Here is a 26,391-nt window from a genome sequence, read left to right as displayed (position 1 = left end):
ACTGCGATAGCCCGGTCACGGTGAACGAAGAAGAGGAGGTGGCCAAGGTTTAAAATTAAGAGGAAAATCTTCCTCTTACAGAATACAGGGAACACAGATTGTACGGGAGAAGATCGTCAACTGGACTTCACGAAAATTTAAAGCTTCTGCTGTTTGAGATCTGACAGGATGAGCCACAGACTGGGGCAGTGTTCTCATAACACATGTATGTGAAGGGTGACTGGTGTATAGAACGAGTACAGAACTCATGAGAGTCAGCGGGGAGACAAACATGGGGGGCAGCAGTGGACTTTGGTAAGGTGGTTCACTATGGGTGGTCGCCAAGGAGGTGAAGTTAGAACTGCACCCATCACCACCAAGCACGGCAGCGAGAGGCACGCTTGGGATTCTCATGTTTCGCTGGTCAGAAGCTACAATGGTGTGGCTTCTTTGGAGAGGGATCTGGCACCTTCTCAGAAAACTAAACATGCATCTCATTATGGCTCAGTCCCTCCACTCCTGGGTATTCAGCCATGAGAAATCTACGAACGTGGTGTGAGTCATCTTGTCCAGGACGCCTGGACTGACCTCACTCCTAGGAGCACCTGAAGGGAACGGCTGAAGGCTTGTCAGCAGGCACCTGTCCTGGCACACGGCATAGCCACTGAGTGGAGCACCGCTCAGCACAGCAGAGGAAGAGGCTGCTGCATCAGGCCCGCCTCAGAGGAAAGCAGGAGCCAGGGCCCAGGTCCCGGGGAGGCCCCGCACAGGCCCAGCTGCTCTCCGAGGGACCCTCAGGGCCCGGAGGAGGAGTCACAGAACTGTATTTAAAATGTGGCACATTTTAACTTCATAAATTGTATGTCAATGATGTTAATCCAAGATGTAGAAAAAAGGCTACCAAGAACATCAAACCCCAAGCAGTCTGGCCCTGGAGTCAGGGCTCTTGTGACCACTTGGACCGCGTGGCATTTGCTGATTTTGAGTTCAGCCTAATTTTTGTATCATGACTGCAGCTGCTGAGAGCCCAGGAGTCTGGAAAGTAGGTGCAATTTGCGCAGCGCCAGCTCCTCACACACTCGGGTGTGTGTGCACGGGTGTGGCGTGATATGGGCGTGAGACCCCACAGGCTCCTAGCTCCTCAAGGTGTCGGAGGCATTGGAGAAGGGCTCATGGCTCCTCCAGCCCTGCTTTAGGAGAGCTCAGGCCCATCCTGGTGTGGAGCTTCCCTGGCTCTGGGGATGAATCAGGGCCACGGCCCTGGCTAGCGGACTGGCTGGGGCTCACAGGGACAGAGGGTATTGCCTTCCTCTCTGCCTGTGGCTCTTCACACAGTCCCTCCCTTTTGCGTCAGGTTCAGAGCGCAAGGCCATTTGAGATGTGAGTCTTTTTACTCACACTTAATCGAGACCCTCAATGATAGCAACCTTCTGTATACGTTTGTCTTTTCCTCACCCAGGGTTACCTTCCTGCCAATGTGGACCGAAGACCTGCCACTCTCCAGAGAAAACAGAAAGAATATTTTGCTTTCATCGAGCACTATTATGACTCCAGGAATGACGAAGCTCACCAGGACACGTACAGACAGGTGGGAGCTCCTTTCTTCTTCCCCATATCCCTCGAAGCATTGGATCTGGTGACGTTCTGTCTGGGGAAATGTTTGTTTGTTTTCTAATAAGCAGATGCCTCTTGAAAACAGTAATGGCCAGTTTCCTCTGATGGCAGGGTTGCTTGCTCCAGCTCTGGCTACAAAAGTAAAAAGGTGCTGGGGATTGAACCCACTGGGGCCTTTGCATGCTGGGCAGGTGGTCTGCTTCTGAGCCACACCCCAGCCCTTTTAAAAAGGGTGTTTTTAATTGGAGTCATAAAATAGAGTCTTTGATCCAGATAGTGGTGCCTGCCAGCTCTGCCCTAGGGTGATGGTGGGTGTTTTGTGTCTCGGTGGGCTGCTGCCTGAGAGGTAAGACTGCTCCTGAAGGGCCATACTGGGCCCTGATCCAGGTGGCGCCCAGACAGGGACCCCACTGTCAGGGGTGGAGCTACTGCCCCGCCAGTAGGCCTAGTGGCCCTTGTCTGTGGTACTGGAGGGTGAGATATGGGCAGATGAGAGAGATATTAATCAGCCATATTAAATAATCAGGTATATTAATTGCAGGGGCTGGGGTGCACAGTTTAGTGCACATCCAAAAGTGTAGCCAGTTTATCATTTTGCTATTTAGTTTGATAAAAAAATGGGTATAATTACATTTTTTTTTGTGCAGTCAGTTCTTGGATGATATGCATCATGGGAAAACATTTAACATTGATTTATAATTCACAGCACATCTGGAATTTGCTGTCAGAATGGCTGTTTGAGGACTTTATAATTCTTACTCTTTTTGTAAAATGTGGAAGTTCAGAATGGCAGTCCTCAGTTGGTTCCATTGTCTGAGCCTGTGGTCAAGGCCTGGTCTCCCTGAGGCCACTCCTGGCTGGTGGAGCTGGGCTGTGTCTCTCCTGGCACAAGAGTGATACCTATGTCTCTCACCAGTGTGGTGTGGATCATCAGAACCATTTGAAGACAGGCCTGGCCTCAGTCAAGGTTCTAAGGCTGAGTGGATTCTTGGGGAGCATCCCCACATGAACAGGATGGTGGAGGCCGGGGAGGGGCTATGGCTGAAGAGTGAGGCCCTGGAGGCCGAGCAGGGAGTCACTACCAGCCCCTCCTGTGCACCCGCACTGCCTGCTCATTCTAGTCGCTCTTGGCCACTCTGGGCTTCTACTCAGTGACTCTTGAGTTGCTGACTGAATACAGATTGTGTTGGGCAGGGGATTCCTGGTTCATTTTTCAGCTTCCCTGGTTTTAGGAAATGGATAAAGTTGGTATTGTTCTGATCATGTTTTCATTGTATTTTTATTCAAGAAAAAGAATCATAAAGAGTGCCAGTGGCCTGTCCTTGCAGGACTTACCAGGCGGGTTTGTTGTGAGCATGGAAGGGAATGTTGGTCGCACGCATCGTTGCTTATTTGCTGTGTTAGATAATGAAAGACCCCTTATTATTTTGAATTCCCCAAACTTTTCCCCATTAATAGACAGGGAGCAGCACTGTGTGGTGTGGCAGGTTGTCCTGTCTTCTCTGTTGCCCGGATGACGGGTGACTCTTGGTGCTGCAGCCTGTGGGTGCCATGGCCTGCCTTCCTGCTTCAGCAGGGCAGCAGGAAGTGGTGGCCTGGCACGTCCAAGGTCTGCTAGTGTGTGTCACGGCCACCTGGCACTGGTCAGACTGAAAAGTCCACCTGTGTGCCTCTCCCTCCCTGCTCAGCTCTGCAGCCCCCACCGCTTGCCCAGCCTTTGCTTGTGGGGAGTGGGCGGGGGATGGAAGGGCGCACGCAGCCCGTCCACCTGCTTTGTGGGGTTCCCTCCTCTAGCATGGGCAGGGTATGGGGTCTGATGTATGCACTGCTGCTGGTGGCCCACAGGAAGGTGGGCCTTGCTGGCCCTGGGCACGCAGAGGCAGGCCAGACCTGGTTTCTGTCCCGTAGGAGCCTGTGGAGCTCCTTCCAGGGATGACCACAGGACTGCCATGCCAGGAGCAATGCACTGAGGATGGCCCTTGGGCTGCCCCGCCAGCAGGCCTAGTGGCCCTTGTCTCTGCCCACACCTGGGCCCTGTGTGTGGCCAGCTGCTCCTCTGTGTGGACTGTCCCCTCCCGGTGCTGCTGTCTACACGTCTCTTCCTGTGTGTCACTGACTCATGGCCTCTCAGCTCGATGTTGATCTTTACCAGTCACCTCCTGAAGGGCGTGGAGCCAGCCCACCGGAAGAGGCAGAACCTAGAGCCTGAATGGTGTATGCAGGGCACAGGCCAGTCAGTGATGCCCAGGCTCCAGCATGCTGGCACCCTCTGCGGGCCTGGGCAGGAAGGCTGGAGTGCAGCTCAGCAGTGGGATCGCTCTGTGTAGGACGTGCGCGCCTTCCCTCTTTTACCCTGGCGAGACAGGAGTGATGGCTGGAGGCTGATGTGGGATGCTGGAGCCAGTCGATGACACCAGCTCTGCTAAGTGTTCCTGTCTGGTGGCTTCTTGAACCCGCAGCATCCTTCTCTTCAGTGTCAGGCATGTTGCTGCGACTTTGGTCAGATGGTGACCAGGCAGGACTCCGACACTGGCAGAGACTTCCAAATGCTTCCCTTGAAAATGTCCTAGATTCCCCAAGGACCTTGTGAAGAGGAGGAAAATGTGGCCTAGGTTCCAGAAAAGGGCTATCGCAGCTGAAGTCTGCACACTATTGATACACTTGAATCACTCTGTGTCAGACACTGAAAATCAATGTTTACTAATTGCTATGGATCATGTTACTTAAGAGCTGAGGCCTGCTCTGTTCCTGCTCACGCAGCTTCTGATGTGAGTTGGGCAGGAGTCGGGCAAGTCCATCCTCTGGACTGGATGTGCCCTGGTCAGGTGGAATGAGCTTTTGACTTCCTCCCCTCTGGAGGACTCAGCAACTCTGGATAGCACCCTTAGAGGGAAGACTCGGCAGTGCCGAGCTAACACCCTTGCAGAGGGCAGATGAAGAGGCCAGGTGGCTGAGTCTCTGAGCACGGCACCTTTAATCATGATATAATGTTGATGGTGATGTCTGTGGTCCTCCAAAGTAAGCCTGTCTTTCTCCTGCACCTCCAGATCCACATAGACATCCCACGGATGAGCCCAGAAGCACTGATCCTGCAGCCCAAGGTGACGGAGGTAAGAGGAGCCTGGCTGGGTGTTTCTCTGTGCTATCTGTGACTTGATGCTCACTCTGCTTGCAGGACAGTGGGTACATGTGGGGGGCTTCAGCCCATCAGCACGTGTGGGCAGCCAGTTTCTGGGGATTTGGCCTGGTGGGCACAATTGTTGATAGGAATGGCTCATTGTTCCTAAGATGTCTTTCTTGTGTAATAGTGACACATACAAAAGGACGTGTGTGACAGGCATGCCTGTATGGGTATGAACTCTTTACCCCTCCTGAATCTAGGAGCTGGAGCCTGCTGCTGTTGACCACTGTGTCTGCACTCTTGCCTCTGACTGCAGGTGTTGGGCTGCTTCTTCGTGCTCTTCCCTCTCCTGGCCTTGACATCCGTTCTCCTTCACAGGTGCAACCTAGGAGAGCGGCGTGTCACTGAGTGTGGTGTCCTTTGGAGTTTGGTGTTCTTTTTGCAGCCCTGGCTCTGCAGCTTGCTCCCTTCTCTGGTGGTTTGTAGGATGCAGCCCACCTGTGGTACCTAGTTGGGTAATGTTTGCTGTTTGAACATCCCACACTTTCTTTTGCCTTTTTCCTTTTGATAGACATAGTGGTTGTTTATAATTGTGTGCTTTTAGAACAGCATTGCTGGCACCTTCCTGTCCATCATGCAAATGTGCACAGGCAAGGATTTTTCTAAGGCGTTTGAGAGGCACACAGTTGTGAGGTTGGGTGTGTGTCGGTTACACTTTGAAGAGAGTGTCAGCATGGTTCCTGGCAGGGTGGGGGGGGGCCCTCTGCCACCAGAGTCACCTGCAGAGTGTTGGAGTTCCTGGAATTCTAGGTCCTGGATGACCTTTTGTTTGTTGTTTGATACCAGGGATTGATCCTAGAGGTGTTTAACCATGGAGCACATCCCCAGCCAATTTTTTTTAAAAAAATTTTATTTTGAGACAGGTTTTCATTAAGTGGCTGAGGCCGGCTTTGAACTTGTTATCCTCCTGCCTCAGCTTCCTGAGCTGCTGGGATGACAGGTGTGTGCCACGGTGCCCGGCTCCCTTGATGACTCTTGATGTGGCCAGGCCTCTCAGTATGTGTTTCTCTATTGGATAATCTTATCATGCTCCTGGTTTTCTCTTCTCTGGTTACTAATTGTGCCAGGCATCTCCCCATATGTTTCCAAGTGTTCTCTTATTCTGGGAAATGATTGTTCTGTTTTTGCCTATTTTTCTTCTGGGTTGTTGGCCTAATTTGTTGCTGGCAGTTGATCTTTGTGTGTCTGGACCCCTCATTGCAGGTTTCTATTGCAGATACCTTCCTCCGTGTTGGCCATGTCTCACTTTGTTCTTGTGGGCAGATGATGCTGGGAAGCTCTTACTTTCCCTGGGGTTGAACCTGTCACTGACCTGCTTTGCTAAGCCTTTTCCTGCACATACGTCATAAAGATGTCATCCCGTTTTTTTCCATCTAGGAGTTCTGCCTTTCGCAGCTCTGTGTTTCATTGATCTGTAGTCGACAGCTGTGTGCATGAGACGAGTCAATTCCAGCACCAGATGTGGACTCCAGCTTGTCTCTCTGTGTTGATGGTTTCTGCTGTATGTCCTTGTCACATTCACATAGATTTCTTCTGTGGCCTCTGTTTTGTCCTATACTCAGCTGGCTTTAGGTCTGCATGCCCCACCCCGTTAGCTGACATGGCTTTGGGACGTCTTGGCATTGGTGGGGTGCACATGCCTCTTCCTCCTCCTTGGCGGGGATGGGGCAGCTCGCTCTTTGCTCTTCCACTCAAGCCTTGGAGTCAGATTGCCAAGGTGTGCCTGTGTTTGAGGTCTCTTTGATTTGTGGTTGGCATTGCATGGATTCTCTGGATTTGTTTGGAAGAGTTGGCATCTTTATGAGGTTTAGTTTCCCTTTTTTATGAGCATATTAGTTTCCTTTTAGGCCATTTTAATGCCTTTCAATGCAGTTTAAAATTTTTTTCAATAGTCTCATCAGCTTTATTAGATTTATTCCACATTATCATATATTTTTTGCTGCTAAACTAAGTGGTATCTCTATAATAAAATTAGAATTTTTCATTGTTTTAAATACTTTGTTTTGCATCTCGACTTTGCTAATAAATACACTTTTGATGTTGGTGGCCCTTTGGCGTGGTGCGCCTGTCAGAGGAAATTCCAGGGTTGTCAGGGCAGGAGTGCAGGACGCAGAGCAGAGGGGTTTCCCCAGGAGCACTGCGTCCTTTGCCCCAGCGTGCTCCTGGTGTCTGAGAATGGATCGTGACCGCTTTGCTGCTTAAGTGTTTTAATGAAAGTAGACAGCGTGGATTGTCTGTGAGTATCTCTTCCTTCCTCGGTGCCTCCCTTGCAGGCTTCTTGTCCTGAGTGTTGATCCAGCCTCACTGCCCCTTGGTGTCAGCTGGGCTTCTTGTCATGACTCTTGGGGCCTCGACCCTATAGGTTTGGAAGGCCTCCCCTGGCAGTGGTCTCAGCTCCTGTGCCCTCCTCTGGGGGTATGGAAGTGCCCTAGGTTTGTGCTCAGCCAGGCTGCAGGACTGAGCAGGGCCACGTAAGCTGGGCAGGTGGGTTCTAGTGGGGAGGCAGGCCCAGGGTGGATGTGCTGGCCGATGTGCTGGCCAGGCGACTTGAGCGCAGTCTTGTGTGGGGAGATAGGATGGTGAGCAAGAGGCTTTAGGAAAAGTATTGAAATGCTGGTCTTGTGTTGGCAGTAGGCAAAGTCGAATCATGATTTCTGGCATGGTAATGGTAAGGTTTAGACGGGTCGGCAAAATGATAGCAAATCCATAACAAGAGTGGCTTCACAAGACAGAGGTTTATCGCTGTCTCCGGTACTGGCCCTTCGCCAGCGATTTGGTTCTTTCTCTCTGCTTGGCTTTAACCTCAGGGTCCAAGTTGGCTGCCTAGTGCTCTTCATCACATTTCACTCTATTGGCAGGGAAGTCCGGTAAGACACGGGTGGAGAAGGGCATCTGCCTCCCTTTGCAATCATATACGTTGCTCCTGGGGCTTCTGCTCAGTATCCTTACTGGCTTCTTGTAGTGACACAGTGATCCTCAGCTGTACAGGAACCAGGGAAATGTAAGTTTGGCTCTAGTTGTCATGGGCACACTTGAGCTTGGGCCCTACCTGGTCAAGGAGGATTTCTGGCCTGGGCATTCCTCCCAGCCTGCCCATCCATTTGGTTGTTTGCTTGGCCTTCTTTTTCTCCTCCTCTTCTTTTCTTCCACTTCTCCTTTCTCCTCTCTCCCCTCCTTTCCCCTTCCCCTCTCCTCTTTTTCCTCCTTTCAGCTTTAATGAAGTCTGATTTACACACAGTGAAACTTGCCAGTTGGTGCGCAGTGAGTTCTGTTGCCCTCTGTGAGCAGGAGTGTAACCACCCCCAGCTCACACCGAAGGGTGATTGCACTGCCCTGACAGTTTCTTCCTGTTCCTCTGCTCTAGGTCTCTCTCCACCCACTGCCCTGGCAGCTGCTGATCCGCTTTCTGTCTCCAGAGCTTTGCTGACATGGAATTTCACTTTTTTTTTTTTGGTGCTGGGGAGTGAACTCCGGGGGTACTTAACCACCAAGCCACATCCCCAGCACTTTTTTATTTTTTAGAGACAGGGTCTTGCCGAGTTGCCTAGGGCCTTGCTAAATTGCTGAGGCTGGCTTTGAACATGTGATTCTACTGCCTTAGCCTCCTGAGTTGCCGGGATGACAGGCATGTGCCACCGGAGCCTGGCTTGAGGCACGGATTTCACGTGAGTGGACTCACACACGCTGAGGACTTCGCTAACCTAGGGTGGCATTCTCAGTCCACGGGGTGCGTCCATGGTTCGCTTCCTTTCATTGCTAAGTAGAGTTCCTTTCCCTTTCAGTGTGTGCATCCGTTCACCAGTTGGTGGCACTTGGGTTTGTTTCGACTTTTGTCCGTTACAAAATAAATCTGCCGTAACCCTTCATGTACAAATCTCAGTGAGGAAGTCTACGTCCCTGTCACCTCTCACCCCTGCCTCTTACCTGGGAGTGGACTTGCTGGGTCTTGTGCCAGTCGGTTCCCTTTCTCTGCCCTTTGGTCTCTGCCTGAGGCGTGGCCTTGTCGGGGACACTGCCTGCCCTGCCAGCTGGAGCCACTGCAGCCCCACTTCTGTCTATGGCACGTGCTCATCATGGTGCCAGTGCGCTGCCTTGTTCAGCTGGTGTCTCCTCCTCCTGTGTGTGGCTCCAGGGTGCAGGGCCTGCAGGTCTCCACCCTCATGTGTCCTGAGTGCAGAGCATCAGGAGCACCTTGAGGGGGACTCAGGGATTTTATATAAATTAGTGAGTAGTCTTTTCAGCTAATATTGTTACTTGAAAGTAAAATTGGTTACTTTCTGGCCAACTCGTGGTTTTTGTTCCCTGTTTAGTGTTGAACAAACTCTGTCTGACATTGAGAAGCACGATTCCAAGATTCCAACGTGTGACATTGAGCTATTGCGGTCAGCACAAGGAGTTTGTTAGAACCACATTCAAACATGGCAGCTGGGCCTTTGCAGCTGATGAGTTAATCATTTGCTCAGTGACTTTTCCTCTGTGTTGAACCTATCATCTGCTCTCTGGCTAGCTGCTTCTTAGAGCCATTTTATAAACCACAGAGATAAAGTGCTTTTTCCAGTCAAGTCACTGGGCAGTGCCGTCTCATTGTGTTTGAGCAGACGTGGAGGATAATGAAGCATGAGGTCTGTTTACAGGCAGACTTAAGCACTGGTGTCGTGCACTGTCCCCACTGTGAAGGAAGGGGCACTGTCAAGGTTGCGGACGTGGATGGAGCCCAGCCCTGTTCAGCCTGGACTACTCCCTCAGGCTGGGAACCTATAATAAGCTGATTTCTTTTCCGTGGAGTGGGGCAGACTATATGGGTCCTGGTCCCTGTGTGCTTGGAGAGGGGAGTGGGCTGGTTCTATGGACCAAGGACCTGGGTCTGAGTCCATGTGTGTTTTTTGTGTTTGCACGAACTGCCTTCCGATCCCTGCGTGGCAGATCTTCCTAACCTTGTCATCCCACCTGTTCTGCCATGGCTGCTGACCCGACAGCATCCTGTTCCCTATTCCAACACCTCACTGTGCAGGGCGGTTGCTTATTTTTGAGTCTTTTCCCGCCAGACCTTGAGCTCTGTGAGGGTAGGACCCTTGTCCGGGGTTCTCCACCTGAGCACTAAGCAATGGATCAGTCTATGAGTATGGATGACCTGCTGTGCCTCTGACCTTCCCTGAGAGCTTGGGTCTCTCCCCTGTAGCCTGCCATCTCCAGGAGCCAGAGTTGGTCCCTTCTCCTTACCAGCATCTCCCTGGTGCCCACTGCGGTGCCCGATAGGCCCCCAGGCATTGTCCTTTCCTTGTGGGAGTCCTGTAGTTATGCTGGGGTGAGGTGCAATCGAGAGCCCCACAGCTGGTAAGTGGAGGCTGGGTCCCTCTTGTGATGTCTGGTCACTGTTTGGTGTCATGATTATCTTTGTTTTTTCTTCAGAATTGATGGTATGTTTGTGAGAGCCCAGGAACTGGAACTTGCCTTGTAAGCGATTCATTAACTCTTCTGTAAATATTTTGGGGTTTGATGGACAAGTCTTCCCTTCCGTTTCTCTCTGCTCTCGCTGTGAGCAACATCAGCACAGAAGCCTGTGTGGTACCCACCCTCTGATTCAAAGAAAAATTCTCAGTGTCCTTTCCGAACCTGTGCCGCCACCTTGGGAAGTGGAGTGCTGGTGACTTTGAGGTCCCGTCCTTCTGCTCTAGGGCTTCTCCAGACCCCTGAGTGGCCTCGTCTTGACCTGGAGGGTGCCCCTAGACCTTGTTCCAGGAGCGGAGCTGCGGGGTCAGAGGTGCTGTGTTGTGTGGTGCCCGCGGTGGCCTTGCCCGCACTTGTGTCTGCACTTGGGATGGTCAGACACCCTGTGGTGTCTCATTGCCTGATTGCCTATGTGGTTAGGGTTTTAGAGGCTTCTTAGTTCTCGCTGTCCCCTGTCTGTGAGAGCTTCTGCCAGTGCCACTGTGGTGTCTGTTTGCTGTCCTGCTGGTATACACTCAGCACACTCTGCTATGCCTGTGTCTGTGGGTTAGGGACGCGTCTGCTTCACGTTAGTGGGCCAGCTTTCCACTCTCACTGGGAGGTTCTGGGCCTTTCTGTGTTGTAGCGCATTCTTTCAAAGAGGACTTCTTACATTTCTTCTAAAGGTTTTAATTCTGCCTTTGACCTTTAGTGCAGAATGAACTTGGCATGGTATTTGACACCACAGCTCCCGGGGCACTGCTGTTCTCCCCAGGATCTCACACTCTCTGGGGCCCCTTTTGGGCACTCACACCAGTTCTGGCTCTGTCTCCACTCCCGTTCCACCTTCACCTGTGCCTTGAGTTGGGTGGGACGGGCCACTCTCCTGGGTTCTAGTTTCTCTGCACTTCTGTGCTTTTATATGTTAACGTCAGCTTGTTAGGTTTCCAGAAATCTCAGAAATTAAGGTGGATCTATTGATCCGTTTACAGAGAGTAATGTTTTGTTTTGAATTATTTAGTTCTGTTTTATTTTTAAACAAATGTTCCATCTTAAATGTATTGTACAACTCTTACAACTCATAGATATATTTTTAAGAAAGTATCCTTTAAAATTTCAATTTGTCTTTTTTGTTGGCCATATATATAAATGCAGTTGTTGTTTGTAGTTAATCATGTATTTGGGAAACTTGCAAACCTCTTTTGTCAGTCTCACAATTTGTGTAGATTTGAGATTTCTAAGGAATCAGTCATTGGCATTGGTGAATAATGGCAGTATTGTTTTTTTCCTCTCTGTTCTGTGTGTCTTTCTTGTTTGCATTTGCTGGCTAAGACACCCACTGCGGGGTTGAGCTAGTGGGGAAAGCAGGTGTCTGGTGTGCCGAGAGGCAGCCTTGAACTTCCTGCCCTTGAGGTGCCGGGGAAGGTGCTGGAGAGGTCTGCTAGATCCCCTTTCCTCCCATCTTCTGAAATTATATGCTTTTGCTTCTTTAATCTGTTCTGTGATGAGTTTTATTAATGGATTTCCTAGTATTGAACCAAGCGTGCATACCTGAAGTAAATGGAAATCGGTCATGAAGGATATATTGTTCTTTGCATTATGAGATCAAGTTTGAAAATGTCTAATGAGCTATAACTGCCAGAAGGGGAAGTCAGATTTCTCTTTAATTTGAAACATGCTTTTTCTGACCATTTATCGATTGTTTGGTTATTCTCTGGCATGTAATCAGATGTGCTGAATATTTGTTCTCAGGATGGTGACACCCTAATGTTTTCTTTGAAAGTACAGTTTCCTTTCAGTGCTTAATTTTGAACATAATGGAACCTCTGTGTTTCACTACCTACCAGGAAGCCTGCTGTGAGCACCGGGTATGGATGCAGATGGGCATATTTGAATGAGGTGGGTGTGGATCATCCCCACCCCAGTGCAGGGTTATTGCCTGTTTGAAGAGTTCTCTGCTCAGTGGTGTGAACATGCGGTGGGTAGAGGTCTTGGGCTTTCTGTGTGTTTAATCTGAAAGGTGGTTGATTTTTGAATCCACATTCTAGATTCGTTTCAGATTTTTGCTTTGTTTTCTTTCATTAAATGTTGTAATTCATGGATCATGTTGCAAAATCTCGAGTTATAAATAACGTCTTCTTTCTGAGCCTGCAGTGCATTTGGAGTTTAAGAAGTATATGTCCCCCAGGTCTTCTCAGTGTAACTGTATTTTGTTACTTCTCTCAAAGAATTATCTCCATGGTACTTTATATGCTGTGAAGTGGTATTACTGATTCATATGGTAGAATTAGCATGTTTTCAAATTTCTGAAATCAGTTTTTTTTTTTTTTTTTAGTGAGTAATTGTGAGCACAGTGGCATTTTTGATTTCAGTTTATTTCACTTTTAGTATGCAGCATGTCTTAGCTCCCTTGTGGGCACTGAATGGCTAGAGTTCAGTTCAGCTGTGGAGGCCTGTAGAGGGTGTTTGGTAAAAGTACAAAATGCGGGCAGAAAGTGCCCTGATCTGGGCACCTCTCGAGCCCCTCCCAGCTTCCCAGGGAAAATCTGTTGCAGTGTTTAGGAGGAACCTTTTGCTTTTTGAATCAGCAAGCAGGAGAGCTGGGACTGCCTCCTCACTTCCTTGGTCCTGCCGGTATCAAGCAGCAGCAGCAGCAGCAGCAGCAGCAACTATTTTGATTACTGCTGTTGAGTGTAGATTGATTTGCAGAAGAGATACTTTAGGAAGAGTTTAAGGTTTGTACTACTTTTAATGAATTCCCACTCCAACAAAGACTTGAATATCAAGAATGTGAATAGAACTTTAATAGCTGATGCTGCCCAGCGAGTGTTCATTGTCAGAGCTGCTCCAGACCAGTCTGTTAAACACATCCCCGGACTTAGGGCATCCTTCCTTATGGTTCCTCGGTAGGTCAGGCACTGCTTCCCCAATGGCTCCTTCACTTAACTGTGGACTAATGTGTTGTGACAGATCTCCCTCCCTCTGTGCTCTTTCTAAACTGACCCTGCTTCCACTGATAGCCCCATGCAGGGGAGAGCAGTGTTTCTCCTTCCCTGCATAGGCTTCTGGTAAATTACCTGCACTTTTGACATATGAAATTGTGGGGATGTGACCTCTTGAAGAATGCTAGTGAATACCAGGTAGGCATATGGGTGACACCAAGACCCAAATGTGGTCTCTTTTTTTCAACAGTGCACAGCTGAAGTGTCTTGCAGAGAAATGTTCACAAAACCAGGGAAATCATATAAAGTTCCCCTGCCTACTCCATTAAGACATCTAGGGGAGGCTTGGGGGCGACACTTGAACTTGGAAGGGCATACCAAGTTGCTGATGCCTGCTTCCACAGTTATGTGAATCCTTGTCTTTCCTTGCCTGGTGCCTAAGGGGCTGTTTGTCCATGGCCTATAAAAAAGAAGAGTGGTCTTTGTCTCCCTGGTATTCTGGTATCTTAACCACTGTTGTGAACATGCCCCACAGGTTGTGCAAGGCTCAATCTGGTGGGTGCCCCCCGGGTGACTGCCAGGGGAGGCACTGTGGCGAGGCCCCGTCTAGCGGAGGGACTTGTCTTGGTACAGAAGCTGCAGGCAGGAGCAGGGTGGGTTTTCAGCTTGGAGGGCCAGCTATTGGGAAAGCTCTGGACCAGGCACTTTCCTGACCATTGAGCCATCCAGCAGGCCTGTGTGCCCTGAGCCAGCCAAGGGGAGTAGAGCCTGTGCCATGTGCATGTGCTGGCTTTGAACATCCCTTTTTGGGATCTGGTCTTGGGGGCCTGGGGAAATCCTGAGGTCTTTGCCATCAGCTGAAGCTGCCTGTGTCTCCTGGAGCCGTCCTGTGCAGCAAGAGGAAGAGCCAGACTCCTCCTGCTGGAGAAGCATGTTGAGGGGCCTCAGTGGAGGAGCGAGGGCTCTTTGCTTTTCAGCCTTCTTCCTGGAAGTGTTTCAGGTGGCACCGCTTCAGTGGCAGTGATGGTGCTGGATGCAGTCCTATTGTGCCGTGGGTGCTTGTGCAGGATGTGAAGGGGGAGCGCCTGCTCAGGATGCATGCAAAGGCCCTGCGCATGAGTGGACGTGCCCTCTGGAGACTGATGGGCTTAATTTGTGCCCCTTTCAAGTGACACCTTGGTATACTTTAAAGATGCTCATTGGAAAGAAGTGATATGAAATCTGTCATTTACAATTTTTTAAAACTGGCCTGAAAGCAAAAGCTTAGAAATGACTCACTGCGTTCCTTAAAAAATAGCTCTATGCAAGGGGCTGAGGCTGGGGCTCAGTGGCAGAGCGCTGGCCTAGCATGTGGGAGGCACTGGGTTCGATGCTCAGCACCACATATAAATAAACGAATAAAATAAAGGTCCATACATTAAAAATAAAAACCAAAAAATTCTATGTGAGGCAAAGCACGTGTCCCTCTGTTGGGGGTAGGACCTCTTTCTCACCGTGCTGTTTAGTGCTAAAGATTAGGGAGAATTTGTCTCCATGAAAGTCACATGGTGAGGTGGCTGCAGGACGACACCCAGGCACGTCTTCTTGCTTTGCATGGTGGGGGTGAGATGAGAAAAACCATGAAGTCTTCACAGGCCTTGTTCTCCCACGAGCCAGACTACACACACATGCGCATGCACGCGCACACACACACACACTCTCTCTCTCTCTCTCACACACACACACACACACACACACCCCTTTCCCACTAGCTGGAGGTAGGGAGCCAGGTCTGGGGCATATTCAAAGGAGAAAGCAGACTGGGAGAACCAATGGGAATCCCGGTGAGCATTCTGTGTCCTGTCCAGAGCACAGGAACATGAGCTCAGATGCAGGGTGGTGAGGAGAGCGGGGGCCATCTGCACCTGCATGCAGCCAGTGGAGATCTCAAGAGCCCCTGTACCCACCAAGTGGGGCTGGGGACACAGCAGCCAGCCAGGAAGGAGATGCCTCCCCAAGGATCCTCGACACAGTGAGGCTGTAAGTGGTGCTGGGCGGGCATAGGAGAGGGGCTGCTCTTTTGGGTAGGGTGGTACCTGCGGTTTTCTCTAAGGCTTTGAACTGGGATCTCTTGCTGGAAGTCCTGGGGGCCTAGGAAGTTCAGGAGAAGAGGGCTCCTGGCAGTAAGACCAGCAAACACAGAGATTGGGACAGAGGTGTCTGGGAGGGAACCCTGTGGTGGCGATGAAGTCAGAGCCAGGAAGCAGCAGCCCAGGTGCCTGGAGTCACAGTCAGGGGTTTGTGTTTTGTCTTCAGGGGCTTGAGAAGCCTCAGGGGGCACATGGTGCCTGATGTGTTCTAGGTCAGATGCTCAGGGGGCATGGTGAGACTGGACCAGGTGTACGATGACCGGAGCCAGGCTGGGGAGTGGATGTGGACAGAGGATTTGGAGTTGGTATCCTTTGGAGGTTGCTCCAGTGGTGATAGCACGAGGGGCCACAGGTCTCTCATGGCTCTGTGAGGGCTCAGTGTGGCCAGAACCCATGCCTCTTTAGTGGTAGAACCAGCGTTTATACCAGTGTCACCCTCCTGGAAGGCCCTCGTCCTCTGTGTCTGGTGGCCTGCCCCCTTACACGCCACTCTGTCTTAGACTTGAGCTGCTTGTCTCCATTTTCATGGTACGGGGATTAAAGTCTTAAAAATGTGCCTTTCAGGTTGTCATGAGCGATCAAGTAGAGTTAGATCCAAATGATTTGAACTGACTGATAGCTTTCCTTAGTTAGTAAGAAATATGATTTCTAAATTCTTCCCCAAAGAACGCAGACGCACTCTTCCTGGGTGCAGTGCTGGCTCTTTGGGCGCTGTGCTTCCAGAGCAGAGCCCTTCATGGGCCCCGGGAGGAAGAGAGCATCATTGCCCGGTGACTGCTGGTGTGCTCCACTTGCTGAGCTGGCCCAGCCCCAGTGCCACTCCTGCAGTGCCATGTCTTCTCCCCAGGTGCTGTGCAGGTAGGACCAGCTTGCCTGGGGTCATGTGCTCGAGTGGGGCTCACGGGGGCTGGTGCTTGAGAACTGAGTCTGAAGGTCAGGCTCGCTCAGGTCTCCGCCCCTGACCTTATCAGCCCTCTCCTGTGTGGTAGGTGGCCTGGGGGCCATAGCACATAGTCTGTCTTAGGGTCCTGTGCTCTGTACACACACCCCAGTCCCTGCTGGGTGACTGCTCCCTCCTGGGCTGTGGCAGATACAAATCAGGTGTAGATTTTGGCTCCCTGAGAGATCCTAATCCTTCTGCCTCTTTCTTGCTCTGCTCTATGTCTCATCTTGGGAAATGCTCTTTGTCCTGCTGCAGGGCAGGAGTGCATGAGTCCTTTCAGGCCCTTGTGTAGTCCAGCCACTGGGCTGCAGTTGGGCTTTGCTGCTCCAGATCTGTGACTTTGCCTGCCTTCTCTGTGTCTTATTTCCCCTTCTGTGTTAGATATTTAATGCTGCACAACAGCATTTCCACACCCAGTGACTTCAAGCAACACCTATTTACTCAAACTGTTTTACGCAGTTTCTGTGGTCAGAGGTAGCTGGGGGGGGCCTGGCTCTGCCGAGTCCTCTGCCTCAAGGTCTGTACAGTGAGGTTGGCGAGGGTCACAGCCTCATCGAAGCTCCACTGGGGAAGGATCTGTTGCCAGACCCTGGTGGTCATTGGCAGATTGGGTTCCCTGAGGCAGCAGCCTCCTGGGTTTCGGGCTGGCTGTTGGCTCTCCTTAGCTCCTTGCCACGTGGGCCCTTCTGGGTGGCTGAGGACAGTATGCCAGTAAGGGAGGGTACCTCTTGGCAGGGTAGGTGGAAAGCTCACGTGACGATATTGTGTTGTTCTATTGCCTTTCTGTCTTAGTTGGTTGGATACAAGTCGCAGAACTGGTCCAGGCCATGAATGGGGGACGCAGCAGGGTGTGGCCCCAGATGGGGGGGTCTCCACTCCTGGAGTCTGCGCATGGTGCCATGTGACTGTGGCATGATGGCAGCCCCTCCTCAGTGTGAGAGGATGAGGTGAGTTGGTGCAGGTGTTCAGGACATGGGAGCATGCAGTAAGAGTCAGCTGTCGTAGCTGGACACCATTGTCATTGTCCTTGGCAACACTCTGGCAGGTGGGAAGCCCCCTGCTCTTCACAGTGGTTCTCAAGGCTGTCCCTAGCGATGCCATCTGGCTTGCTTTCCCTCTGTGCCCTCCTGCCCCACCCCTCACCTCAGTGCCTTAGAGCAGCCTGCGCTGCTTCCTGACTGTGTCTCCATGTAGACTACCCACCAGAAGCCCTCCTATCCTGGCACTCCTCAGCATCCGTCTCCTCTCAAGACAAGCCGTCACCCTGTCCCGTCCCAGAGGGTGCAAGGTGTCCCCGTGGAATCCTCTCCTGTCTGCCTCCAGGCTCTGAGCACAGCTGAGCCCCTCCTGGAGACTGCCTGGCAGCTGTGGCTTAAACACTCACATGCAGAGGGCACGCGGAGGCATTGATGACTTGCAGGACACTTTCAGGGAGGGTGGCCCACTGTCCTGGACCCTGCTGTGACCATGACCAAAGGGCTGGTGCAGGTGAGCTTCCTGCACAGCTGGTGTCTGTGGGCAGCACCTCATTGTGGGTGGGAGGCCTCCTGGGCTCTGTCTCCCTTTGGGGCTTCTTTGGGAGGAGAACTTGGTGTCGTAGCCCATCTCCTCTTCTCTCTGAGGGGTGCCTCCATGGAGCCACCAGCTCTTGCCTTTCTCTCCTTGTAACTGTGACTGCTTGTCGCCGAATAGTCCCTGCTTCTGCCCTTCTCTGGACTTGGGCCCTGGGAGGCTTGCTGGGGAGGGGTCCAGGGCCCAGTGAGGCCCATGTGTGCCTGTGGGTACAAGAACATGTCCTGTATCCTGCCACCCCTGTCTGATGGAGCTGCATGTTATCATGTGGCTTGCTTGGTGGCCTGGTGGCTGGGCATGGCATGTCCGATGCATTTGCAAACCATGGCTGATGTACTGTGGTCCAGGGGCCCCTGTCTCTCTCTCGGGTCACCTGAGGTGCTGCTGCTGGGAATGGCTTGTCTGGGTCCTCGTCCATCTTGGTCACCCTGGAGCCTCTGCAGCAGCTGCCAAGTTTTCACATGTGAGGAATCCTTAAAGGGTGCAGTGTTATTAAGTGATGTTGGTCTTGAAGGTTTTTAAATATTCACTTCTCGCCAGAGCGGTTGACTTAAAATGGAAAGCACTTCAGCTCTTGGTGCACGGATGCATCACTCAGCAAATATTTGTTAGGTGTGCTGCGTCACAGGTGGAGGTTTCCTTGTTAGCTATTGAGTGGCCACAGTGGCCAGTGGCTGATGGACCAGAGTGTGTGAGGAGGAGGCTGGGTTCTGAGGCTGGTTTCGCCAATAGTAGGTGGCTCACCCTGGGTGGAGACCTCACCTGTGTGGGTTCCAGGTTCTTCTCCCTAAATCTCCGGCGGGGTCAGTGGTGACTTGGGGGATCTGGACCCCAAGCCCAGTGAAGTGTAGGGTGTGCGCAGTGTGGAGGGGACTGACTCCAGGACAGATGCGGTTGGTTCTTAGGGTTTGGTGTGCTCAGCAGTGCTGTTGCTCGTTCATCGGTTGGAAGCTCACGGAGGCTTCACTGTGCCCCTCATACGAGGCTGGACATGTGAGAGTGGACCAGGCAACAGCCTGGCCTCACCAATTGCTAGTGTCCTAGTGCAGGAAGTGATTGCCTCTTCCAGAAGGAGGCTGGGGAAGCAGCAGATGGCCACAGGAAATAGGGCTTGAAGTGAGTCTCAAAGGCCTCTGGGCAGTGGGACCTGAGCCCAGAGTGGCAGCCCAGCGTGGCCAGGATGTGTGACTGGGGAGCCAGGGTTCACCTGCACCAGGGTTGGACTGAGGCCCAGGTGCTGTGCTTTGGCCCCAGGGCTCGGGGTGGGGGGCGGTGGACAGAGATGTGGAACAGGTAAAGGTCTTTAAGCCATGGTTGTATATGCGTGCATGCACACACACACACACACACACACACACACACAAATACAAACACATAGGCAGACTGAACAGGCTGGGCCGAGTCCCTCACCATGTGTCAAGTGCCCCAGTACAGTGTTCGTTTATTTATCCACTTACCCAGCCACTGTTCACCTGTCCACTGCTGAAGCACTGCGGTACTGCCCAACGGAGCCCTTGGGCGCCCCTGTGCAGTCCTGGCGCATGGGAGTGCAGCGGGGCCTCTTGTGAGAGCCAGCAAGGGCCTCAGGGTGAGCTCAGGGCTTGGGAAATACTTCACAATGTTGGGGAGTCAGTAAGAAGATAGACTTAAACTGGGATTGCTATTTGTTTATATTTGCATTTTAATGGCCAGTGGGAAAGACATCCATACTATGTGTTGTATGTAAGAGTGGATCAGTGTAAGCTCCCTGTGTTTACTTTTGCTTCACCACCTGCTCCATTTTCTTTCAGATTTTTGAAAGGATCTTGTTTATATGGGCAATCCGTCACCCTGCCAGTGGATATGTCCAGGGGATAAACGACCTTGTCACTCCTTTCTTTGTGGTCTTCATTTGCGAATACATAGGTAAGGTCACTTGATGGTTTCTGTCACGAATATGAAATATGAACTTTATAAGACTTGACATGTAACTGTGCACAATTATACCAATATTGAAAATTGGCACCAAGTTTAGTGTTTCCAGTGCTGGGCAGCAGTGGAGAATGGCAGCTCTGCCGTGGATTCCAATTCTCAGAAGTGCCTCACACCCGCATGCTCAGCTACCGAGACATCCAGGGGCAGCCACGATGGTTGCTGCCCTGCGTCTGCAGTAGTGGAAGAGAGACGAATGTGTTTGCCAGTGGGTTTACTTTCAGTGGCCATCGGAACTCCGGCTTAGTGGTTTGGATTTAAATGGATAAGGCCAAGGTATTAGTTGAAGATGTGCTTACGAGCTGAAGACCAGATCTTCAGTTGCATTCTGCAGCAGTTCATCAGTTTTCTGTCTCTGATATACTAGTAGCATTTCCTTTTATTGGAATATTAATTACATGCAAAATAATGGTTCACAGATATTTAGTTTGGCCTGTGCCTTTTCTCTTGAGTACTTCTCTTGAGAGAATAGCAAACTGTAATATCTCTTTACCTGTTTTGAACATGTTTAAAGTTTTTTTAGAAAATTTGGTAAGTTCTGGGTATGTTCTTTTGGATTCATTTATGACTAAAACCTAAATACACAGGAGGGGCTGTGCCCCTCAGTTGGAGCATTTTAATTTAAACTGGCTTCCGTGTGTCCTCCCTGAGCCCTCTTGGCATGTCTTGGCGGGGTTTTGGAGGCAGAGGCTTTGGCCAGGATGGCTTCGTTCTGCTCCAGATCCCCTCGTGGAGATCTGAGAGACTGGGTTTCCCTGAGCAGGTTCTTCTCCAAGAGGGGGACAGGCCCACAGAGCCGTGTGTCACAGCCCCTTGCACTTGGCTTCCGCTCGTGATTTCACAGGCGGTCTCTTCATTGCTAAGCAACTAATGAGCGCCGCTCCTCACCCCCTAATCATCTCTTAAGTGGGGAGAGGCTGCTCCTGAGAGTGCTCACACTCTGCCTCCACTCCCTCATTTGACAGATAATGAAAATGTTCGTAATGATCCTGGAACAGCAGGACCTCTGTCAGTGGCCCTCAGAGTTGTTAATTGAAAGGAGAAGTTCAACTGAGATGTGATTAGAGAATTGATATTCCATGTTAAATAGACCATTTAATTAACGTGGTAAATAAGTTTGTCTTAACTACTTTACCACCAACCCAAGTGGTTCTTAATGCCTTGCCTGATTATTAGTGAGACGGGACGAAGGACATGACCCTGGTGTTAATTGTCCAGAAGGAATAACTGGAGGAAGTGGAATTTTGCTATACAAGTGGACTCTTCACATGGACTCGTACTCTTCCTGCCTTCCTGCAGTCCCGGCCACACACATGGAAATGTGCACACACTACACATACATACTCACACACGTGCATACTCTCATACTCACACGCAGAAATGTGCACACATCACACGTGCATGTTCTCATACTCACACATATGTAAATGTGCATGCACCACACGTGCCCATTCTCATACATACACATGGAAGTGCACACACCACACGTGCACACTCAAACGAATGTGCTCACACCACCTGTGCATGCTGTCACACACACATGCTCACACACACACAAGGACACCATGTGTTGAGTGGATATGCTCTCTGGCTTTGGAAAATATGCGTAGACCATACCATTTATATTTCTGGTGGTTGACTCTTCCGTTAAGTGAACATTTTAAATTTTTGGTCCTGGATTTCAAATGTGATGGGTGGATTTGTAGTCCTCTAAGAACTTGCTTCCTGGGCTTAGAAATGTTCATTTTTGTGGTCTGGGTCCATCATTTGTCATGCTGTTCAGCTGACTCTTGTTAAATTGCTTGGCGTCCCACTTTGCTTCCCTCTGGGGTGTGATTCTGCTGCTCTGCAGACCTTCCTGGAGCACTGTGTGGAGCGGGCTCTCCCACTGGGCCTTGCGTGTGGGTGACTTTCTGTCCGACTCTACAAGTGCCGTGTGGCTCCTGTCCCTGTGGAGCCTGCAGTTGCAGCAGGAAACCCAGGTTTTACCTGCATGATTGGAAAGTTTGATCAAACAGTTAGTCTCTATGTTATCAAGAGGAAGCATAGGGTGCTATGAGAAGCTGTCCTAGCCTAGGCAGTCGGAGGAAGCTTTCTGGAGTGAGAGGGAACCAGGGTGGTGGGGACAGCAGAGAGCTGGCCTGGAGCCAGAGGTACCCTCAGGGGCCCTGATGAGTGGGCTGGAGGCTGGGGGCAGCTGTGCCCGGGGCTGGTGAACCATGTTGAGAACAGAGAGGAGTCTTCAGGGGTGGATGCAGGCTGGGAAATGTGGGCTCAGGTCCGGGTCTTCACACATTCGCACTGGCTGTGGCATGGAGATGAGGGTGTCTGGGAGCTGTGATCAGTGCTCCTGAAGGCTGACTGGGCTGCTGTCTTCAGAGGCTTTGGATGGGACCTTTCCTACAGAGAGAAACCTAGCGAAGTTTGCCAAGGTGCTGCTGCCCGCGTGCCTCAGCATTAGCACCCATACTCTTACTCAGGTGCTCTGATGCTTGGAGCAAGGTTGTTGGACTGTGCCTAGTGTATGTGGCCTCCGAAATAGAGGGGAGCTGGTGTGGTTGTTGGCCTCTGGGTGTGGAATTCTGCCGGGGTCTTCGGGTGACGGACCTCAGACACATGTGAAACCTGAGCAGGAGTTGGCTTCTCGTGAGGTACATGCTGGCTGTGGCCCAGGCACCAACGACCCTGCAGCCCCTGGCCTGCTGTGCAGTGCTGCTGGTCCCCGTGGGAGGGTGGTGCCTGGAGCGCAGTGCCCTGCGTGTGATGTGCCGGGTGGGAAGCAGCTCTGCCTGTCCCTTTGTGAGTGGCCCTGACTCCACGTGCTAGCCCTGGAAGGCCCCTCAATGCCATGCTCTCTGACTTGAGAAGGGACCGAGGCAGTGGACAGTCATTCGAGGAGGACCATGACTTCTCAAACTAGATTAACTGCTTCCCCACAGGGAGGGGGTGCTCATCATCTTTGGCTGGAGGCTGGCCAGGATGACCAGTCAGAGCAGAAATCAGGAGAGCGCCGGGGCAGTGTTCAGCGAAGGCAGCATGGGAAATGAGGGAAGGCATAGGACATTTTGGAACCAGAGATGGAGCTGGAGCCGTGTGGGAATGTTCTAGAGGTATGTCAGGACCTGCGCTCGGGAGCGTAGTAGGACTGACTCAGGAGCGTGAGTCAAGTAACCCTGGGCTCCTTGTGGGCCTCCACCACTGGGGACGGGAGATTTGGTCCTGCACGTGAATGAGATTTGGTCTGCAAATGAAAGTTAATACACATGCGTGCATGCACATCCACACCTAGCCACACAGACACACCTGTACACACGTGCTTCTCATTGGTGCTGGCCACAAATTCTGAGCAACTGTGGAGCAGGTCAGTAACTAAACTTTGTGCAGTGGCACTCACCAGTCTAGGTGGGTTTTAGAGGAGCTTGCAATTGGGAAGGAGGTCAGGAGACTGCTGGTGACCTCAGAGGCAGGGGTAGGAGTATGGGAGGCACGTGGAGATGACAGAGTGGTAAACACAGTCACTGAGGCCAGGCTGAGCCTGGGGAGAAAGTCCCTGAGTACAGTGTCATGATGGGGGCATTACTTACTTGGAGGAATTCATCGTGGAACAGTTCCATATGCCAGGAGGGTGCAGGAATTCTTGAGTTTCAGGGGTTGACTGACGCCTTAGGGAGTGAGTAGGAAACTCCAGGCACATACGCGATAAGTTTGTAGATGCTTAAACACACATTCCAGATCAGACAGAACCTGGCATGGATGCTTGTTCTCGCAGAAGCTTCTGGAGCCACAGGCTGGTCAGTGCGTGGGAGGCCCTGGCAGCTGGCACCACCTGCTGCCGGAAAAGGCTTGAGGTGGGGCTTCATGCTTTGTCTGTGGAAGTGAGGGGGGCACTGCGATGACCACTGCTTTGGATGAAGCAGGACACTGGGAGAGATGAGGCAGGAACTGTGCCATCTTCATAAGAAGGGATCTTGGACCAGGGTAGCAGGCCCAGACCTGGAGGAGCAGACTGCAGGGAGGCCTCTGGAGGAGGCCTGGAGGGTACACTGGAGCAGAGGCTGGATTGCAGGTGACGCCCAGTGTGCTTCCCAGAGCCTGGCCTTGGGGTGTTGTGGCACCACCCTCAGGCCGGTGCGGGAAGGGGAGGCAGGTCAGCTTCTCCTCCTCCTTCCTGTGCCCCTCCCACCCCACCCCACCCCACCCCACCCCATTTTCTTTCTTCATGCAGGCAATGGAACCCAAAGCCCAGAGCACAGTAGGCAAGTGCTGTACCACTGAGCTGGAGCCCAGCCCTGAGCTTGCTTTATCCATGGTGAATTAGGTAGGAGCATGGCCTGACATTCAGAGCCTGTGAGAGAGCTCTGCCAGAGGTTAGATTGGAAATAGGAGGGTTCCTGGAGTGACGGCTGTGATGTACCCATCCTGAGAGAGAGTGGTGAGTGCAGAACCCTGGGGATCTCCGGGGTAAGGTCTCCAGGATAGTTGCATTTGGCTGCAGGAAACTGGAAGGGTGACCCTCCTGTGGGAGTTGTGTGTACTTTCCTGTGCAGGGGTCTGGGTGTGGACAGTCCTGGCTGGTGTTACTGTCCTCACCAAGGAAACTGGGCTAAGGTTGCAGCTCTGAGGTGCCTGGGTTCAGATATCTCCCTGCACCTTGCCAGCTGCAGGCAGCCTCAGGCATGCCAGTGCTCCCTGCATGGGTGTGTGAAGTGGAATTTGTCATGGCGCCGGCCTCCTGGCTGCTGGGATTGCTGAAGGAGGACCCCACAGAAGCACAGCCTAGAGGCCTGTGTGGAGCACAGAGTGTGTCCGTAAGTGTTGTTCCTGATGCCACAGTCTTCCTGTGGTTTCCTGGCCTCTGGTTTTCCTCCACTAAAACAGGACCTGCACCTCCTTTGCACTCAAGTTCCAAATGTAGAGGAGGTGGTGAGGGGCAAAGGGCCCGTGGCCATAGGGGCAGAAAGCTAGGATTGTCTAGAGCCCACCCAGTGACCTCCCTTCTTGGCCCCTGCCCTCCCCACTCTGCCAACCACCTGGGGCCTGGAAAAGACAGCGAGAGGCAGGAGAGAGGAGGAAGCGTGCGTGTGCTCAGGCAGCCAGCACCATGCGTGCCCAGGGAAGAGAACGGGGAAGAGTGGTTCCAGAGGCAGACAAAGACCAGGTGAGGGGTGTCATGGTAATTAAGGAGGGACAGTTTCAAGGAGTTGTTCAGTGGCGCCCAGTGCAGTGCCCTGGAGGTGCAGACTGAAAATTGACCCAAAGGCTCGACGGTGAGAACTCCACTGTGACCTTCCAGAAATGGGCTGAAGCATGGTGGCAGTCACTTGTGTGCTCATGGAGTGCCCTCACTAGAAGTGGTGACATGGGGCTTCCGCACTGGGCAGGGTTGGGCGACATGGACCAGAGACTTCTTTCAGCTTTAAAGTGCTTTTGATTATGGAAGGTTCCAGACACGTGCACTCAGCAGCAGTAGCCAGAGTCTTTATGCCATCTGCGCCTGCGTTCTGGCCGACGCCACCCAGCCCACCCAGACGGGACTGTTACTACTTTCAGAATAGCTTCATCACCCACTCAGAGTGTCAAGGTCAGTGGCTTTTGGAACAGTAAGAGAGGATCTCACTACCAACACGTTGATTTTAGGGTAGTCTCGTTATCCCAGGAAGAAACACTCCACAGGAGGCACAGCTGCCATTCTTCCTTATCCCTGCCACCAGCCCCGGCACCTCTGCCTGGAAAACTGCTGTGTGTCTGTGCATTTGCTTCTGCTGGACATTTCCTGTCCGTGTGTCCTTTTGTGTCTGGCTCTGTGAGTAAGCAGCCTGTTTCAGGGTTCGGCCGAGGCGTAGTGTGGGTCACTATTTCATTCCTTTTTGTGGTTGAATAGCATTCCCTTGTGTGGACCTACAAACAGAATATATTCTGTTTTTCCCTTCCTCCTGGTGGACATGTGCATCGCTCTTCTTCTCATCTAAGGGGATGATGCTGTCCTGAATATCTCATGTCATTTTGTGCAGATGTGTTTGCATTTCCTTGGGCTAACTGTGGAAATCATATTATGCCTGGTGGCGAGCACCACTGTGCTGACCACCTGTTCCCAGAGCAGGGCCCAGTGCTATGAGAGCCCTGCTTCAGGAGGAACGTAACCCTGCAGCCGCAGCTCTGCCGTGCCTGTGCCTCTCTCTAGGTCGGGGAAACCTGTACACACCCTCACTGCGCTCCTGCCAGGATTCGGCCCTGGCTTACCACTGAAGTGTGTTTGGTTTCTCTTCCCTGACAGCCCTCTCTGATGGACTCGGAGGCTTAGGACTGTCTTGTGTGTGTGTCGTTCTTTGTACAGAACTGAAGCTGAGTACACTTGATATTAATTGAATTCCTACTAAAAGTTTCTACTTGTGCAATTTAAAAACAGAGCCTTTAAGTCCATTTCAGAGAAATACTGAGTGTAGAGCTTGTGCAAACCACAGAGTGGCGTGGGGGACAGAGTCGAGGCCTGGCTGGCCACACTGCTGGGAAGCCCTGGCCTTTGCCTCTGTCGCCACTCATCATGGTTGCCGCCCTCCCCACTCTGCTGGGGGCCAGCTTGCACCCGCTCAGTCCTGGGCCTGCTCAGCCCGTGGGTCTCTGAGTGGTAAGCAG

General features: G+C 51.8%; 1 protein-coding gene across 6 annotated transcripts in view; it reads left to right on the top strand.

The window, feature by feature from the left end:
- Nucleotides 1-26,391, top strand: part of Tbc1d22a (TBC1 domain family member 22A) — a 315,829-nt gene that overhangs the window by 111,031 nt on the left and 178,407 nt on the right. For all 6 annotated transcript variants that reach the window (XM_027954562.2, XM_027954560.2, XM_027954561.2 and 3 more), the window contains exons 6-8: nt 1,439-1,567; nt 4,641-4,703; nt 19,578-19,692. In XM_027954562.2, the coding sequence (XP_027810363.2) occupies nt 1,439-1,567; nt 4,641-4,703; nt 19,578-19,692 (307 nt within the window). The remainder of the gene's footprint in view (nt 1-1,438; nt 1,568-4,640; nt 4,704-19,577; nt 19,693-26,391) is intronic.

Source organism: Marmota flaviventris, chromosome 3 (genome assembly GCF_047511675.1).
Source record: "Marmota flaviventris isolate mMarFla1 chromosome 3, mMarFla1.hap1, whole genome shotgun sequence".
NCBI classification, from domain to species: domain Eukaryota; kingdom Metazoa; phylum Chordata; class Mammalia; order Rodentia; family Sciuridae; genus Marmota; species Marmota flaviventris.
Note: the sequence above shows the minus strand (reverse complement) of the source record. Positions and strands in the feature narration are given on the sequence as shown.